The sequence below is a fragment of the Anser brachyrhynchus genome (assembly GCF_964034855.1).
Source record: "Anser brachyrhynchus genome assembly, chromosome: 15".
NCBI lineage: Eukaryota > Metazoa > Chordata > Aves > Anseriformes > Anatidae > Anser > Anser brachyrhynchus.
This window is the reverse complement of record NC_137733.1, coordinates 11755028-11771456: the sequence shown is the minus strand read 5'-3', so window position 1 is coordinate 11771456 and position 16429 is coordinate 11755028. Positions and strand designations below refer to the sequence as shown.

Below are 16429 nucleotides of genomic sequence, written 5' to 3'. Positions count from 1 at the left end.
TGTGGCAGAAACCAGGACAACTGTATGTAAATTCTCTGAGTTGCTATGAACCCAGAGATTGGAGAATAATGTATAATAGTTTAAAAATGTATGGTTAAAAAAGTACTGTCAAACCCAGTCATGACTCAATCTCTAGTCCACAGTCAGAATTAAGTCCTTTTGCATCATCGTTCTCCAACCCCATTCAGTTTAGTTTTCATATTATAAAAATGAAACATTTTAAAAAGAAGTCTGATGGATAGGAAAACAATGTAAAAGCAGCATCCCCAGCCAACATTTAGTTATGGAAAGAAAATTCTCGCCTGGATTGGCAAATTCATGTGGCTTTCTGTAAGCATATGACCAAATAATTTTGAGAGCCATAATTACTGTGGTATATAATGTATGTAACCTTTTTACCTACTCATTTTATCTTACTTATCTATTGGTCTTACTTGAACATCTCATGAACTTCATGGAGTTGATGCTCGCTACACCTGCGTGATGAGGTGCGTGAAGCAAGCTCCATGTTACGATCTGAAGCATGGGCACAAGAATTAAGACAGTTCTTCATTCCTGCTGAAAAATATCAGTGGGAATTAGGTGCCTTGAAGGTCTGGGTCTTCTTGCTTTTGCTCACAGAAGGCCTAAGGCAAAGAAGAAATGTGAACTCTGTAGCCAGAATCCCAGGCTGCTGCACCAACTGACTGTTCTTTTTCCTTTACATTAAATTTTACTGCCCCAAAATGATGGGTGCGCTCTTCTACTGCAGCTTATGTGGAAGTCGTTTGCACTTTGTGTTGCTGACTGAAATTTGTTTGTTTCTTCCCTTGTTTTTGTATAATAGTCCTTCATAAATCAAAGGTTGGCAAATAATAAAAACCCAAGATTATTTACTGGCTGAAGGAATATTTGCAGTGTCTTTGGCTACCTAGTTCAAAGGATTTGTCTTCTCTTGGAAAGTAGCCCTAGAACTGCTGATCCTTAGCTGTAAAATAAAAGCCATCCCAGGAATGATGCTATCAGCAGTCCCAAAGGGCTAAAATGGCAGCTGAGGAGTGATATGCTAGTGGTCTTCCAGGACACTGCGACTGAGAACATTGCTTATGCCAGCATCATGAGGTACATGCAGGACTTTCTGTGTTACTCCTTCTCACTGGGACACTGGTAAACTTACATCTTAAAGCAAAAACATGAGGAAGAGGCAGCGCAGCAGTCCTGTTCTCAAAGGTTTAAAAGTAGTTTTCATAACCTCTCTTTGCACATACTACACTCGGTGCAAAAAAATGCATATGAATGTTTCCCCAGTTCATTTCTGACATGACAGCTTGTGTAGGAGTCTTCAGTCTCATTCAGTTGTAATTTAAAACATCTGATTTGTAAACCCGTAAAATGTAAGTTTTAGCTGGAAATTCAGCCACACCCTGCCCTCTTAGCACTATAGGATATGCAGAAAATGGGAGATGGTTTGCTGCGCAAAGATGTAAAACCCAGTGTTAATAATTGGCAATTTCATGCTTAGTACTTGTGTGCTCCATTTGAATTTTCATAAAAATCAGTGCTAGGTTTTCTTTGTGTTCAGAACCAACTGTGACTTTCTGTGTACGTAACACTTGCTTTAAGGCATGGTTTTGGTTTTGAGTCTTCTCTCTTTAGTCTTGTTCAGTAGAGTCTTGCTACCGTGGAAGTCTGCGGAAGCAGCGGAGGTTCCCAGGTAATGAAATGCCTCTGTGTGAGTATGGAGAGCAGCCCAGGCTGCTTACTCCTTAAGGTTTTCAGGAGATTCTCAGGATCCTTATAAACTCTTTTGGCATTGAAGACTGAGCTCACAAGCCTGGTTTCAAAGTACTTTCTCAACATGACCACGAACATTATGATCTCCATGATAAACTCCCGTTTCCTCTTCCCCCAGTTTACTCCAAGTTTTGCTTCTTGCTCTGAAGCTGTTGCCCTAGCTGGCCACAGCTGCCAGCCCAGCCCTGGTCACAGCATTAGTTATGAGACTTTAATTATGATGTCTGTCTCAGACTTTTGCTTGGTCTGGTTACTTCAGTATCTACAGAATGTTTTCACAAAGAAGCAGATGGTGGTAGGAGTAATTGGGCCGTAAAACAACATTAACAGCTAAAAACGATTTTCACCAGAAAGGATTTCGCGGGCAGGGTGAAGGAGGTTCAGCACTGTTTTCGTGTTTTCTCTCCCTTGCATTCAACACTGCCCATTCTGTAGGTGGTAGCAGGCAGCACTGTCTGCTTCCAGGACATGATAACTGTAAGGTCAGTCACAAATATGAACAGTTGATGAATAACCCATTATAGAGTCACTTTTATGTTGACTCAGTGGACATTTCCTGGCTTCAGAGAGAGTAAAGATAATGGCTAGCTTTGTAGAAAGAAAGAATCTCTAAAATGCAACATTTTTTTTCCTTTGTGACTTTTATTGCTTTGTACGCTGACATGTCAGAGGGAGGAAAACAGTGCATTGTTGCCAATAATCCACAGCGCTTGGCACAGACAGTCTTTAAAATCTGGCACCGGGATGAATATTAATTCAGTTGTTTTCCCACAGAAGCTACTGATTAGTCAAGGCCAAGTATCCCTGAGATGATTCATTAAAACCCAGCATCGGAGCCCACCTTGACTGAGCAGATCTGCATTGTGTCACCACTGCAGCAGGTGGACTGAATATATAGTAGAAGGGGAAACTAGAATTCTAGAACAGAGTGAAGATAAAAATGCAGATGGACCCCAAAGTCCAGACTGTGGTGCAGCCGCTTCCCAGCTTTCTGCCAGCAGCAGCTGGGCACAAAGCCAGGATAACTAGCCACAGAGGATTACACCCCAGGCAAGGGGCTCCTCCCATGTCTAAGAGCTGCTATCGTCACCCCTGTGTCACCGTCCCCTTGCTCCCAGGCTTCCCAGTGCCAGTTGGCAGCTGGTGATTTGGGAAGGAGGCATGGGACTACCACGGCCCCGAGTCTGGGAGGCTCAGAGGCCACCGTGACATGCCCTGCTCCGCGCTGCTCCCTTGCTTTTTGGACTCTCGATGAAGTCTTGAGGCTCCCAGCACTTGTAGGTGCCTCTGTCGGACTCCTGAGAGATCCTAGCTATGCGTCTAAAGGGCAACATTTTGAGGTCAAAAGACTACAAAGCTTAAAGTTTTGATTTTGAAAAGCCTTTCAACAAAAAAAGTCTTTATGAAAAAAATCCCAATTTTTTAATTCTTTGTGCAAAACCACTGTTTCACCTCCACGCATGAGGCAAAGTACACTTCGTGCAATAGTCTGCTTCTTTTGGCTTTGCACTGTGTTTATTGGTCTCTGCCTGAATCTTGTCTTGTTCCATCTAATAATGTTTCTTTTACTTCAAGGGGAGTACATATAGGTACAGGACAACTTTCATGCAGGCTGCCTTAAAGAAATACCGAAGGGAAAGATTGCCTGAGATACCGCAATAGGAGGATGAACAGAATGATCTAAAAGGCCTTCCCATGTCAAATGTCTACAATTTTAAATAGTAAATGATCAAGGCAAAGGCATTTCCTGGTGATTAATGACTGGCTGGGTGTAGTCATGTCTGGGCCTTAACCCTGGCCTCTTGTATATCCCTAGGAAATGCCCTGTGGCTCAGTTGTTTCTGCTGGTTTAAGCTACACTTGGTTTATGATTGATTGTCATTTTTAAAAGTACCTTTATGTTTGTCGCTATTTTGGTGACTGCTCTAGACAGCTTTGTTCCTCTCTCTCGGGTGTGGATGTTATTCCTAAACCAACATAAATGTGCCTAGACAGCAGAAGCAATGGAAGCTTCGATATACATACGGTAGTCCTATGCAGGTGTGATACAGCTGGTAGACATGGCGAACTGCGTATTGTTTAGTGTCAAGCATGGCTGTAGAGCTCACGTATAGGATCCGTGCCAGCTGGGAAGTAACATTTGCTTCCCACCTTTGCTGAATTGCAGCCCACATTAGTGTTGTTGGCAATTAAGGCCAATAAAAAATATGATGAATTAATGTTATAAAGTTATGATGATTACATTATGATAATCATGTACATTGTCACTGGAGTTGTTGCAGTATCAGGGCATTTTCTACGGCACTGCTCTCTCTCAAGGAGGTCATAGGGGTACCCCCATGCTCCCATTATTACCATAATGCTGCCCTTTGAGTTCATTTGATGTAGCACTGTTAAATCTTAAAGATACTCCCAAGGTGCTGGCTTTCTGAATATCTGCTGAAATCAGTGGCACTCAACATTTCGAGAGTTGCAACTGAATTAAAAAGACCAAATGTGCAAAATATTTTGTATTTGTTTTCAAAAGCTGGCAGCAGATCATGTTTCTGACTTGGGCATTGTCTCTTCTCTCACTGTAATCTACAGAGGTCCCTAATGGATGGAGAAAAGAATTCATTTGCTGCAGATAAGGAAACCAAACAACAAGCACTTTTTCACTTAATGCAAACCTGGGGGCTGTTCTTGTAGACCTTACTTACTAAACAGCCAATATAACAGGCACACCATAAATGACAGTCATAAAAGTAAAGTTTGCCAAACTGGATCAAAGTTGTTTAAGGTTTCACATCAAAGACAGACAATTTGATTTAAATGATCATTTTTAAAGTGGAGGGTGAAACATGAGCTGACAGACCTCAGCAGGTCTCACAGATCCACTAGGCAACTGTTATTTTCAGGATTTTTGTAGCATCAGGAGCATTTGGCCCTTCTTAATTTAAGCTAATGATTTGGAGGTGCTCTATGGGTGATTTAATTGCGTGCCTGAACCAGTAAGTAGGCAGATATGGTTGTGTAGCTTATCGTCGTTGTACCTATGGCAGTGTAAGAACATTGCCTGGGCAGTGTTTGTAGGTAGGAAAATGGTATCTTTTATTAGATTTATCTGGAGAAATAGACAACTCAAAGAAAGGCATGTGTGCCCAAAAGCATTTCTCTTTTTTTCTAGCTAGTTGGTCTAATAAAAGATATTACTTCCACAAACCTTGTCTTGCCTGCAATCAAATAAAATAATCACAGATTCACACTGTGTGAAAGATCTTTTAATTCATTTCATATCTGCTATTGCTTCCAGTAAAACCAGTAGGAGTCCTCACATTGAGTCCCGTGTGATTCGCCGTGTGTATAGGAACGTTTTATACCACTGCACAGACTCTTCCTTCGTCTTTTGTCATAACTTAGCGCAGATTTAATAGCAGCATATAATGAGGGCTTGTGTTGCTGGGGAGTGAAGGGAAAGTTATCTTTTGAATGTGTGAATTATGGAGTGTGTGGATTAACAAAGTGAGAAAGAGCAAAGGTATGTTCATAATAGAAATTGATGGAGTTAATAGCAATAACAGATGGATAGGCCTGACCTTTTTCATCACTAATTCTATAGAAAAACTACTGCATGGCTCTTTTCTAGTGGATTGTGCAGAGGAAAATGAAATAAGCTAGAAAAGCATTCTAAGCTCAAAACTAGGGTAGAAGTGCAACATTGAGGACATGGAGAAAAAAACTGTCTGCCATGCTTTACTTTAAAAAATAAGTGAAAAAGTAAAAAATAAAAATGGAAATGGTAATAAAAATAGTAGATTCCTGCTTATAAACATTAAAATTATTTTCTTCAAGATGTAGAATTTTAATTTGTGTACTTAGTGTATTAAAAGGACATAGACATTGACGTTGCATCCAATTATCAGAGTAAATAACCATTCTTCAATTTTAATAACAATAAATGTGTCTGTTATCACAGATGGAGCCTCACTATATTTTTTACTGATTGCTTTATCTTTAAAGTGGAAGCTTTGACTGGTGGAAATAGAACATTAACAAGAGTGACTTTTAAACCAAAAAGTTAAAAAAAGCTGGGCTCATTTCCCTGCCCATCCCCAGCCTCTGGTAAGGGGCCACCCTGCACAGTCCACCCTACCCAGTGGTACCCAGGACACTTCCCTGCCAGCACAGGGGGGATCCCATCTGATCCACAGAGCTTCCTCTGCTGGAATAGAGGAAAAACTACAGGATTTCCCCTTTGACCTTCTTGTGGACCACTTGCCTTTTATAGCCAGGCTACTTAGGCCAACTCCTGGCTACAGGATTCATAATTAAATATAAAGATAGGGCTCCTGTAGCACTTGGTGCTTACAAGGACATGCAGGATCAGTCATGGGAATCTTCATGTTGATCCAGGTGGGCCACTGTAGGATGTCCAACTCATCCCTACAGTCTGATAGTTTGAAAATGAAACATCTATCAAAATCTTATTACTTTGGAGAGGATGGGAGCTCATGGATTATAAACCTTAACTTATTTTTTTATATCTTAAATTATGCTGCTGTATCTAAGCCGTAAATTTTTACAAAACAAACTGCTGATGCATTTGAAAGACAGGAATAAATACTCTCAGCGCTGTGACAGAAGCGTTACAGAGGGAGTGAGCAGGTGCGTGGGGTGAGGATGGCAGAGAGGTGGTGATGGCGCATTGCTGTTGGAACTGCTACTCTTGTTGTTTTTGCAATAAGATGCCTGTATTTACTAGGAGCAGAGGAGGGGAGGTTAATGATATCGGTTCCTGGGAATACAAGCACTCCCCGTGGCTGAAAGGGAATATTCCTCGATCCACCAAAGATCATTTCACTCCCAAGTGTCTGCGAGGAGAACGACATGCCTGTCTGCTTTCAGTTTCGTATCATCACAAAGTGCTGATTTATTAAATGGTGTCAAACTTCTTCACAGTGTTTGAGCATGTACTCTGAAAGTTTTGCTCTGTGGCGTAGGAGGCTGAAATGACTATCAGGGTACAAGACAGTATTTTAAATTGAGCAGCACTAAATAGCCTGATCCTGCAAATCTGGGATTGTACACTTTATTTCACAGAGACTGATCCTGCCAAGTTTTGTGTGCCATTTAAGGGGAGATCTTTTCCACTGAGACCAAATGGTTTTGGTGGGTGAGAGTGATAAGCCCCTTGAATCCTTACTAGATAATACTCGTACCTCCCAGGATAGGGCTCAGGAGATTTATTCAGGGCTACCATTTATACAAGGCAGGGCTAAGCACAAGAAGGATAGAAAGCTCAATAACTGCATTGGAAAGATTTGACAGGTAAACTAAAACAAAATTCAGTCGTGAAGCCTGTGATGGGAGCAAGGGTAGGGGTCAGCACCTAACCCATTTAGTATGAGAACTTCATTAAGTGTGTAAATATTAAGGGATTGTTTCTGTATTATTTTATTTTTGCTCTGCTTACACTGCTCATGTACAATTGGACTCTTCCTCTAATACAGTTAGAATAACTTTGTTTCCAGAGATAAGATACCTAAAGCGAAGGTGAGGCAGATAGATAATTATAAATACATCTTCTTTGTTTCATGGTGTGGACGGTTTTCCCGTGAAGGTCACTGTGACAATGCTCCAGGATGTACTTGTGGAGCTGGTGACTTTCGCAGGGAGAGGCCAAACGGCGTAATCAGATCTTACATCTGGGTGCTCGCTGTCAGGGTTTCAGGAAACTTCTTTTGCTCCATGATAGACCTGTGCTCACTGGGCAACGGGAAAAGCCTATGTGACTGTTAAAACAAGAGTGGAAAAATATGTATCTGGAATATGCATTGCTTTGTCCTGCCAAGCCAAGTGTTTATTGTGGAGGCCAGACACATCTGTCCTCCTCCAACAGATAGCATGGTGTTTCTTGGATTAAAAAGGCCGACTGTAGTGGAACAGTGGAAGAAATTGCTTCAGAAGACTGACTTATTGAAGTCCTATATCATATGGACCCTGTCAAAAAAATATTAAGCACAATAAAAGCTGACACTAGGGGAGATGAAAGCAATATTGCTTGATATTGTGATTACCTTTATGGCAATGTGCTCAAGATGAGCAATGGGGAATTGACTCTTTTTTTCATTTGACCTGGGCAGTCAATATGATTACTTTGGGGATTTTTTGTTGTTGTACGTAATAAAACATCTGTAATAAAAGTTTAAAAAAAATAGTTTTGGGAAAGAGAATGGAGACATGGATTGCAGACAGCTATTTGGGTCAAGGGGTTAGGTTTTTGCCAGGCTCCAGATGGGGACTGAGTGGAGGACAGGGGCTGGAAGTGATTCTGAAGCTGATTCTGACTCCATTGCACAAGCAATAAGAACAGCATCGAGTTAGGCCCATGCACTGCACCTGATCTGAAGTTTGTCCAGAGAGAGGTTGATAAGCGCTTTATTCCCTGTATGAGATATTTCTTCAGAATGCTGCTTAGGAAAGTGTGTTTGTTTTTAAAGCTTGCAGTAAGTGCGAATAACAAAACTCATTGCACTATCTTTGCATTTTCACCCCCTTTCAGATTTACTGGAAGATCTTGGAAAACAGCAGCTTTGGCGAAACAATTTAGTTATATCAAGGATAAGGAATTCTTGCTGGAAACTTGACAGGCACCAAATCACTTTCTTACATGCTGTCCTTTCAGTTACTTTTGTGAATAGCCATACACTTGCTGTGGACAGTTTTATGTGCATGGCAGGTCTTAGCAGCAGATAAAACCCCAAGCAACTGCCACCAAAAGACAAAGGCCAACTTCCCTTAGTATGTTTAGCTTATTTCTGAACAACTGATCTCGAAACAACATCGCCAGTTCAGGTGTCCTTGCTCCTGCAGGTTGTGCCAAGCACATGGTTCTGTATCTTATGCCATCAGACGTCTGGCATATCAAGAGCGAAAGCACTGAAGCCAAGGAGAGTTTTGCAACTGTTTTCAAATGGACTAGGATTTACAGCTCTGGTGTTTATTCAGAATTTTTTTTAATGCTGATATGGCATGTGGCTGGTGGAGTGAAATAGTAAATTGTCATGGCCAATATAATGTGGTGACAGTCTGCTATCTACTAATTTATACTAAGCACAATTACTGCTAATGGGCAAAATAAGACATTATAACTTCTACTGTGTCAGATTAATTTGATATACATCCAAGTACATATAAAAACCATCAGATGCTTAGCACCTTTCAAACAGTGCTTGCACATTATTTGATTTTTGGCTCTGGTTCCTGCCATCTTCAGAAGTAATTTACCTCTTCATTTGTGTAGCATAGAAAGGTTACATTATAAATTAACCTAGAGAGTGGCCCAGCAATTCATAAATTATATGGGCTTAAAAATAACCCTGTTATGAAATAGGACATGATGCAATACAACAGTATTACAGCATCTTAGTAGTGCTCGTTCAGAAGAAAGCAAATTATGATAATTTGCTAGATAATAGTGGATATTCCTGGGCCCCAGGTCCTAGAAAAGCAAAAGTCAGACCTGAAGCAGCATTACATGCTGTTCAGATTTGCATTTCAATGACAATGTTCAGGATCCTATGGGGTGTATTTAAACACAGCACAGAGGTGAAGGGCTGGTTCTGCAGGGTGCTGAATGCCTTTAGCTGCACTGAAGCCAAGGAGCTTGAGGTTGCTCAGTGTCTCCTTGAGCCCCGTTGTAAACTGAAGCATACACATTTATTTCGACGCAAGGAAGCTGAAAGATGTTTGCAGCTGTCTCATCTGCACTGAATACTCCACACTGGAGGGAGGTTTGTGCTCCAGGCTGGAGTGGTGCTGCAGCTGGTTACAGGCACCAGTAGTGCAGATGAGCAGAGAAATGCAAGGCTTGTGTGTTAAACTAGGGGGTCCCTGTGATATTTTCCAATAACTGGCATCTTCCAAGCATAGTTCACATTACTGTGTCTCCCCGGCTTCCCTGTCCTGGTTGTACCAGCTCCCAGGTATTGTTTTCCAAGCTGAAAATTAAACAACAACAACAACAACAACAACAAAAACACACATTGTCGATGCTCTCCAACAGCACCTAAATTCTTCCTTTATTTTGCACTGTTCTTGCAGCAGCATCAGGCCACTGTCAAAAAAATTGGCCCTGCGGTCTATTTAAAAATCTTGTTCTATTAAGAATCTTTTTAATTTCAGTTAAAATCAAGTATGTTAACATTTTGCCTTTGCCATGGCTTCTGGTGTGGACTGAACATAATTTCTAATGTCACAGTAATTTTTTTTGCAGGAAAGCAGCTACCTTCTCTATTCCCCTACAAAAACTTTGTGCCGCGAATAATTTAAGATTTCCTCCAGGTTAGAATATTTTTGCATGTAAAACCCCTTTGAAGGTTTAAATAGACTGTTACTGAGTTTTGACATGTATTAGCACGTGTTAAGCACTGCAGTTATTAACGGTCGTGGAGACAAGACACATTCCATCTCTCAAGCGACTGACTTGCAGGTGTCCAGATCACTAAAGGCCATGAGAAGGCAAAGACACTGAAAAAAACACCTTCTGTTGCAATAAGCATTAAAAACTCCCTTTACCAACAATCTCGGCAAGACAGCCAGTGAACGGTCAGGTGAGGAATAAACTCTAGTAGCTGTCTTACACATTTCTGTCCCTAGATTGTGGCTGGAAAATTTGCCTTTTTATTGCTTATGATGAAAATCTTCCCTGCGTCACTTATAAGGTTCCCCATCCACTCAGAACATATTTTTAAAGTACATTGAAGCATACATTTTCACAGCATGATGTGTATTAGTTACATAGGAATTACTGAATTCTGTGCTGTTCCTCTTGTGTTCTGCATGAGACGAATCTGTCCGCATCCAAACAATGCCGCATTCATAGAGGGAAATCAAGTTTGCCATACTGGTGGATTTTTTTTTAATTCTTCAATTCCTTTTATTCACGTATAAGAAATTGACTGAGATTGTCATCTCTCCCATAGCAGAACTAAAGGGGTGTGACGTATCCTGCGAAAGCGGATACTCCGGACTCAACATTTTTCAAAGGGATAGCAGGTTTAAGCAAAGCAAAGTAACCTTCCCCTCTTCTGTTCCCAGGGCACAGCTTCCGTTCTCCAGCGCAGGTCTGATAATGAGGAGTACATTGAAGTGGGAAGACTTGGACCATCAGATTATTTTGGTAAGAAAATTCAACTTAAGCATGGTTCAGAAAGACAGCAAATGGGATTGTATGAAGTAGTTGCTGTCTTAATTAGTGTTCTACTCTTTAACGAACAAGGGGTTATGCATAGGTCAGCTTCTGCTTTCAGCAGTACTGAGAGATTTCACTGAAGCTGAAACTATTCCTTGGTTTACATCAATGTAGCAGATAGGAGACAGCTCCAGAATCAGCAAAACAGTCTGAATGCATTTGTTTTCAAAGGCATTTTACAGGCATGCATTATGCATGTGTTATGCACTTGTACTGTCAACAGAATTATGTAAAGTGTCTATCAAGATAATATAAAGGGGTATGTTCTACAACCGAAGCAACTGTATGGTGGCCTGAATATGCACCCTCCAAAAAAGAGGCACAGACGTGTGATGGCGTATTTGTCCCTATTTCCAGGTGAGATAGCATTATTGCTCAATCGGCCCCGGGCTGCTACGGTGGTGGCACGTGGACCCCTGAAGTGCGTAAAGCTCGACCGGCCCCGCTTCGAACGAGTGCTCGGTCCTTGCTCTGAGATCCTCAAGAGAAACATTCAGAGATACAACAGTTTCATTTCACTCACTGTCTAAATGATTCCTTTGGGAAAGCTGCCTTTGTGTGACCTTGTGCACTTAAATTTGCTCTGTGCAGCTCCATAGCTTTATAAAGAAAAAATAAAAGGTGTGCATTTCATGTGTATTTTTTCTGTTATGTCATGCACTGGATGTCAGTTCAAATATTATGTATCATTTAAGAAAGAAGACAACTGTTTGGATAAGACTAGCTTGGGGGTACCGTGCAGGGAAGATTAGGCTTTTGGCTTGCAGGCAAGATTTTTACCTGTTGTTGGATCATATAGATAAAACTGTGTTTTTAACTATTTAAACTACATATGAATGTCTGTTTCCCTCATTATCTTACACCTACCCTTAACGTTGGTTTTATTCACCTTTTGTAAGCTTCTTTGGTAAAGTGATGTCCCTCTGCCTGTCACTTCTAAAAGCCTTTTCACTGCTTATGGACTGGAGGTTTCTGAAATCCACGTGGTCAGTGACAGTTGCACAATCTAAGAGGGAAGGTTAGAGAAAGGTTTTGATCATTCCAGTAAGCCAAGGAAAAGTAGAACTTTTGAGTCACCTTGTTTGTGGTTTAGAAATAGGGGCCATATTCCTCTGTGTTACAAGCCCTTTCAAGTCTGCTTTGTAGCTCTGAGGGTGTGCTAAGGCAAACAGACTGCTCCAGTCTTCTGGGTAAGGAGTTCAAGGAACAATGTTTTGTAAGAAATCAGATGGAGCCTTTAGGAGCTAAGGTATCCAACTTCACCTTTTTTAGATGAGGGTTTGCATTAAATCCCTTAAAAGTCAATGGGACCTTCTTCACTTAACTAAGCGGGGCTTTGTAACACATTTATCTGCACCAGAGTGTCCTCAGCCACTTCTCCGAATATTATATGAAATACTTAAGAGATAATGGCAGCTGTACATCAGCAGTTTGATAGGACTCTTTTACGTAAGGTCCACTTAATTAAAGTCAAATCCTTTTTTTTAAGTATATGACCAGGATTCTCTGAAAGCCACATACTTGCTCCAAAATGCTGCCTCTCCTCCAGAAGACACATATTGCAGAACAAAAAGCACCAGGAACCTGCAACAAGCCCCATGTGGGCGCAGCCTTGCTGGCAGCTGTGTCTGTGTAGACGTGGGTCTCCTCTTGCATGGGGCTTTTTGCAGAGCCAGACCTTACTCTGCTCTGCAGCCCCCCAGGATGGGATCAGTTAGATTACTCTTTGGGGAAGCTTTTCCTTTGAAGGAAAACTTCTCTTTGCTGACAGCAGCAAACCTCTGCATCTCAGCTATTCTAAATGGCACTGCCCACTTTTCAGTTGCAGCAAAATTGTATTTATTCTTTATGATAACATTACTCTGAGTAAATATGAACTTTCTGTACCTTTTACACGCCAAAAGTTATATAATGAAATAAGGCAGAAATCTTCCTTTTGAAACTAGAGGTGTTAAGAACATGTCTAGAATTACTCATACTGGTGTGTAATTTGTTCTCCTTTTTGGAGTTAACAAAATATAATTTGGGATTTTCCTACTGACTCCCACCAAGAAGGCTCTTGGGACCCAATATTCCAGTACCTGCCCACAGTGGTTTTTACAGAGCTAACTGCTCCTTGACTTCAGAGTCTAAGTCCTCCCATGACTTCAAGGTGCTTAATTTATTTCAGCATATTTTCAGTGGTCCTGTCATTGTATATCAGTTGCTACTATTTATTATGATTATGTTATGCTCCTTGCATGTATCAAATATGACCATTCACGTTTTTCAACCTTGCAGTTTTACGACATACATTTATATAGGCAGACGCCCATTATATATCTCAATAAATGTATAAGCATTTGCAAAACTTGTTTTGTTTCACTTTTTGTATTCTCTTCTGCTATTTTTAAGTCATATTTTTAAAGGTTACCAGTCACTCATGTATGTTACTTAACCTATTGCATTTCTGTTGTATTCATAAAAAATGTGTTTTGCATAATATGCAAGATACATTTCTTGTTAAACACAAAGTTATTAGCCTCACTGTTTAGAAGTTACTTGAGCACACACACAAAACAGACTTTTTATTTTAAACCTTTATAGATCATGAAGAATACATTTGAATTATGGTTCTGTTATAAGCAAGTTCAAGAGAAGTGTAATCATTTAACACTAGGATTCCTGTGCTTGAAGTAGAACAAACTGATATTCTATGACATTTGAAAGATAATTGTAATATTTGCAGTGGATGATGGGACAGAATTGCAGTATGAATAAAATTCTTCTACATTACATGCGGCTGTTGTGGGTTTATTAATACTGGAAGTCTATATGAATAGAAGTCATGTTCTAGTTAAAATCTGCATATCATAAAAAGTTTGAACTCTGCTGAAAATAATCAGATGCAAAAGGACAAAAAATAGACCAAGAATCCTAGTGCTATATATAGGAATGGAAACCAAACTGGTTTTCTGCAGGATTAGCGTGAAGAAAAAAAAATCCTTGTGTTTAAATGTAATCATATATATCTATATTAAGAAGTAGGGGTTCGAGGTGTCTCTAGGCTCTTCATGTTGTTGAGATGTCAATTTAGCAAGGAATTTAAGCACATGTGGAACATGAACTATGTGAGCTGTCTCAGTGGTTTTAGGGACACTGTGTAGAGCTTTGAAGCCCACAGGATTACTGGTGCAAGCTGTTGTACGGAGAGCTGGAGGAACTGGGTAAGAACAGAATTGTTCTCTCAAATACCGGTGCTTTTTCCCCCAGTATCACAGACAAAGCCCACGGTCCTGACCACAAAGAATATGTCCCAGTCGTTCCTCTCTGCTTTGAGATTTTAGAAGTGCAGCTTCCCTAGGACTGAAGCACGAAGCCATTTTTGGCACCAGAGCTGTGCTGTGCTGCTGCCATGGCTTGGCCAAGAAGAACTGCATCGAGGACAAACTCCTCAAAGAAGGCAGAGCTTCTGAAGGAACTGCCTGTATTGCCTGCATCTGGATGGATCAGGATTGAAGGGCTGGATACTATGGCTGCTTGGTGAGAAGAGGTATTTAGCACGTTGTTAGTGCCACACGCTACCTGCGGTGTCAGCCAGAGCTCTGGGTGGCCACATACGAAGGCATCTTGTGGTCCAAGCTTGTCTCTGGGGCTGGAGCTGTCACCCAGAGCAGCGTGCTGGGCTTGCAGACGCGCTCATGCAACGTCTCTGCGGTGGCCCCCACACAGGAATCTTGGGCAGCTCCTGGCCTCCAAGGGCTGTCCAGCTTTCCATTTCTGGACTGTGTTATTTTTCCCCCTTCGCAGTGATTCAGGCGGGAAGGACTCATCCTTCCAGAGAATTACTCACATTATGTAGCAATCAGAAGTGACCACTCTCTCTGAGGTTCTTCCAGATGGACATTACCAGCCCACGCTCCCCCAAAAAGAGCATCTCACCACTCCTCATTGTCTTCTTTTGGTTGATTTTAATCGTCTCGCAGCCATTTCAGGACTCCGAGACGAAAGAAAAGACTATTTTTAATAGAAACTGATTGTACCTCTGGGTTTTTTACAAGCCCTGTATGAGTGACCGTGCTTTAGCGTGTGTAGCAGATTACTGCAAGCAGTCTCCAGCATTCCTACCACTTTGTGGCAATGGGTGCCTGAAGTTGTGCAATGGTATCAGCCCCGTGAATCCTTGATCCTCAAGCAGGCGCGGTCTGACATGACGTTACCTGTTCCGGTGTGAGTGGAAAACGAGCTGTAGCAGAGGACAAAGTAATACCAATGCACACTGGCTTGGATGTTGGCTGCTGCTTTGTTTTTCTTGCAGTAAGTGATCTCCAGAAATGGAGCCACCGCACGAAGGGTGAAATTTCTCCTGCTGTGCAGGTTGCACGACCTGTGTGCATCACATTTGGCTCTGCAGTTCTCAGTGGCTCGTAGATCCTTCCTTTCTATCTGTGGAAGAGATCGTATTTGTTCTTTGTGCACATTTCTGTATAGCAGCAGAGAGAGAGAATATTGTCTTGTGCAGAGGTAAAACCATGATGATGTCCTTGAAAGGAGACAGAGGCCGTGGTGCCTGCGGTTTATTGCAGTGCTACATGGATGCAGCCACCGCAGTTGTGGTGTCCCCCAGGACTGCAGCAGGTGGGTGGGATGAGCAGAGCAGGACAATTAGGGTTGCACTGCTGACCCTCTGAGCACTAACTGGTTTAAAAGACCACATTTCAAAGAGCAGCTCACAATTCAGAGACAGAATTATCTACTCCTGCATGCCCAGGCATGTTTTTTAAAATTTGTTCCCAATGATTTGGCAACTCTGCCTGTAGTTCATTTTCCCCTTCCATGCATACAACTGCTCAGAAACCCGTAAGGGTGTTTTCACAGCCAGAGGGACCTCTGTAGGTCCCCCTTCGCTCTGGAGAACAAGAACGTACTGGCTAGGAGCGTATGCGTAGCCTTGGAAAGCTGATGTTACGGGAATGCGTTGGCTTAGATGCTCCTAAAAAGGGTTTTTCTACGGCCATTTGCTGCTCAGCAGAGTTGTATCTGGGATGCAGCACTTGCACAACAAGCTGGCCTTTTCTCTGAAAAAGCTGCCTGGCCAAAGGAGCTGGCATCTGCAGCCATCTGGTATTTTTGTGAAGGCTGAGGATGTTTTCTGTGCTTGATCAGACTCCAATACCAGAGCGATTCTTCTGAGCTCTAAAAATCTGGATGCAGCTTTTAGAAAAGAGGCTGCACTTTGCCTGGGAAAACAAAGCAGAGCACTAATGTCTCACTGGACACACTCTGGAGTCCTGTCTCAGAAGTGCATGGGTGACTACTTTGGCTTCTGAGGGCTTCAACCTACCCCCAGCCCTGTTTTAATCTCTGTTTTCAAGTTGCTTTTTGCAGAAGTGGCACAGAGAATCTGTGCACAGACAAGCTGAAACACCCATCCCCGGCTCCTGC

The 16429-nt window shown here is 41.8% G+C and overlaps 1 protein-coding gene across 5 annotated transcripts in view; it reads left to right on the top strand.

Moving 5' to 3' along the window:
• PRKAR1B (protein kinase cAMP-dependent type I regulatory subunit beta) overlaps positions 1-13780 on the top strand; it is a 101615-nt gene extending 87835 nt beyond the window's left edge. For all 5 annotated transcript variants that reach the window (XM_080556715.1, XM_080556714.1, XM_080556712.1 and 2 more), the window contains exons 10-11: positions 10852-10933; positions 11363-13780. In XM_080556715.1, coding sequence (XP_080412841.1) covers positions 10852-10933; positions 11363-11535 — 255 coding nt within the window. In that variant the 3' untranslated portion in view covers positions 11536-13780. The remainder of the gene's footprint in view (positions 1-10851; positions 10934-11362) is intronic.
• Positions 13781-16429: the final 2649 nt, after the last annotated feature.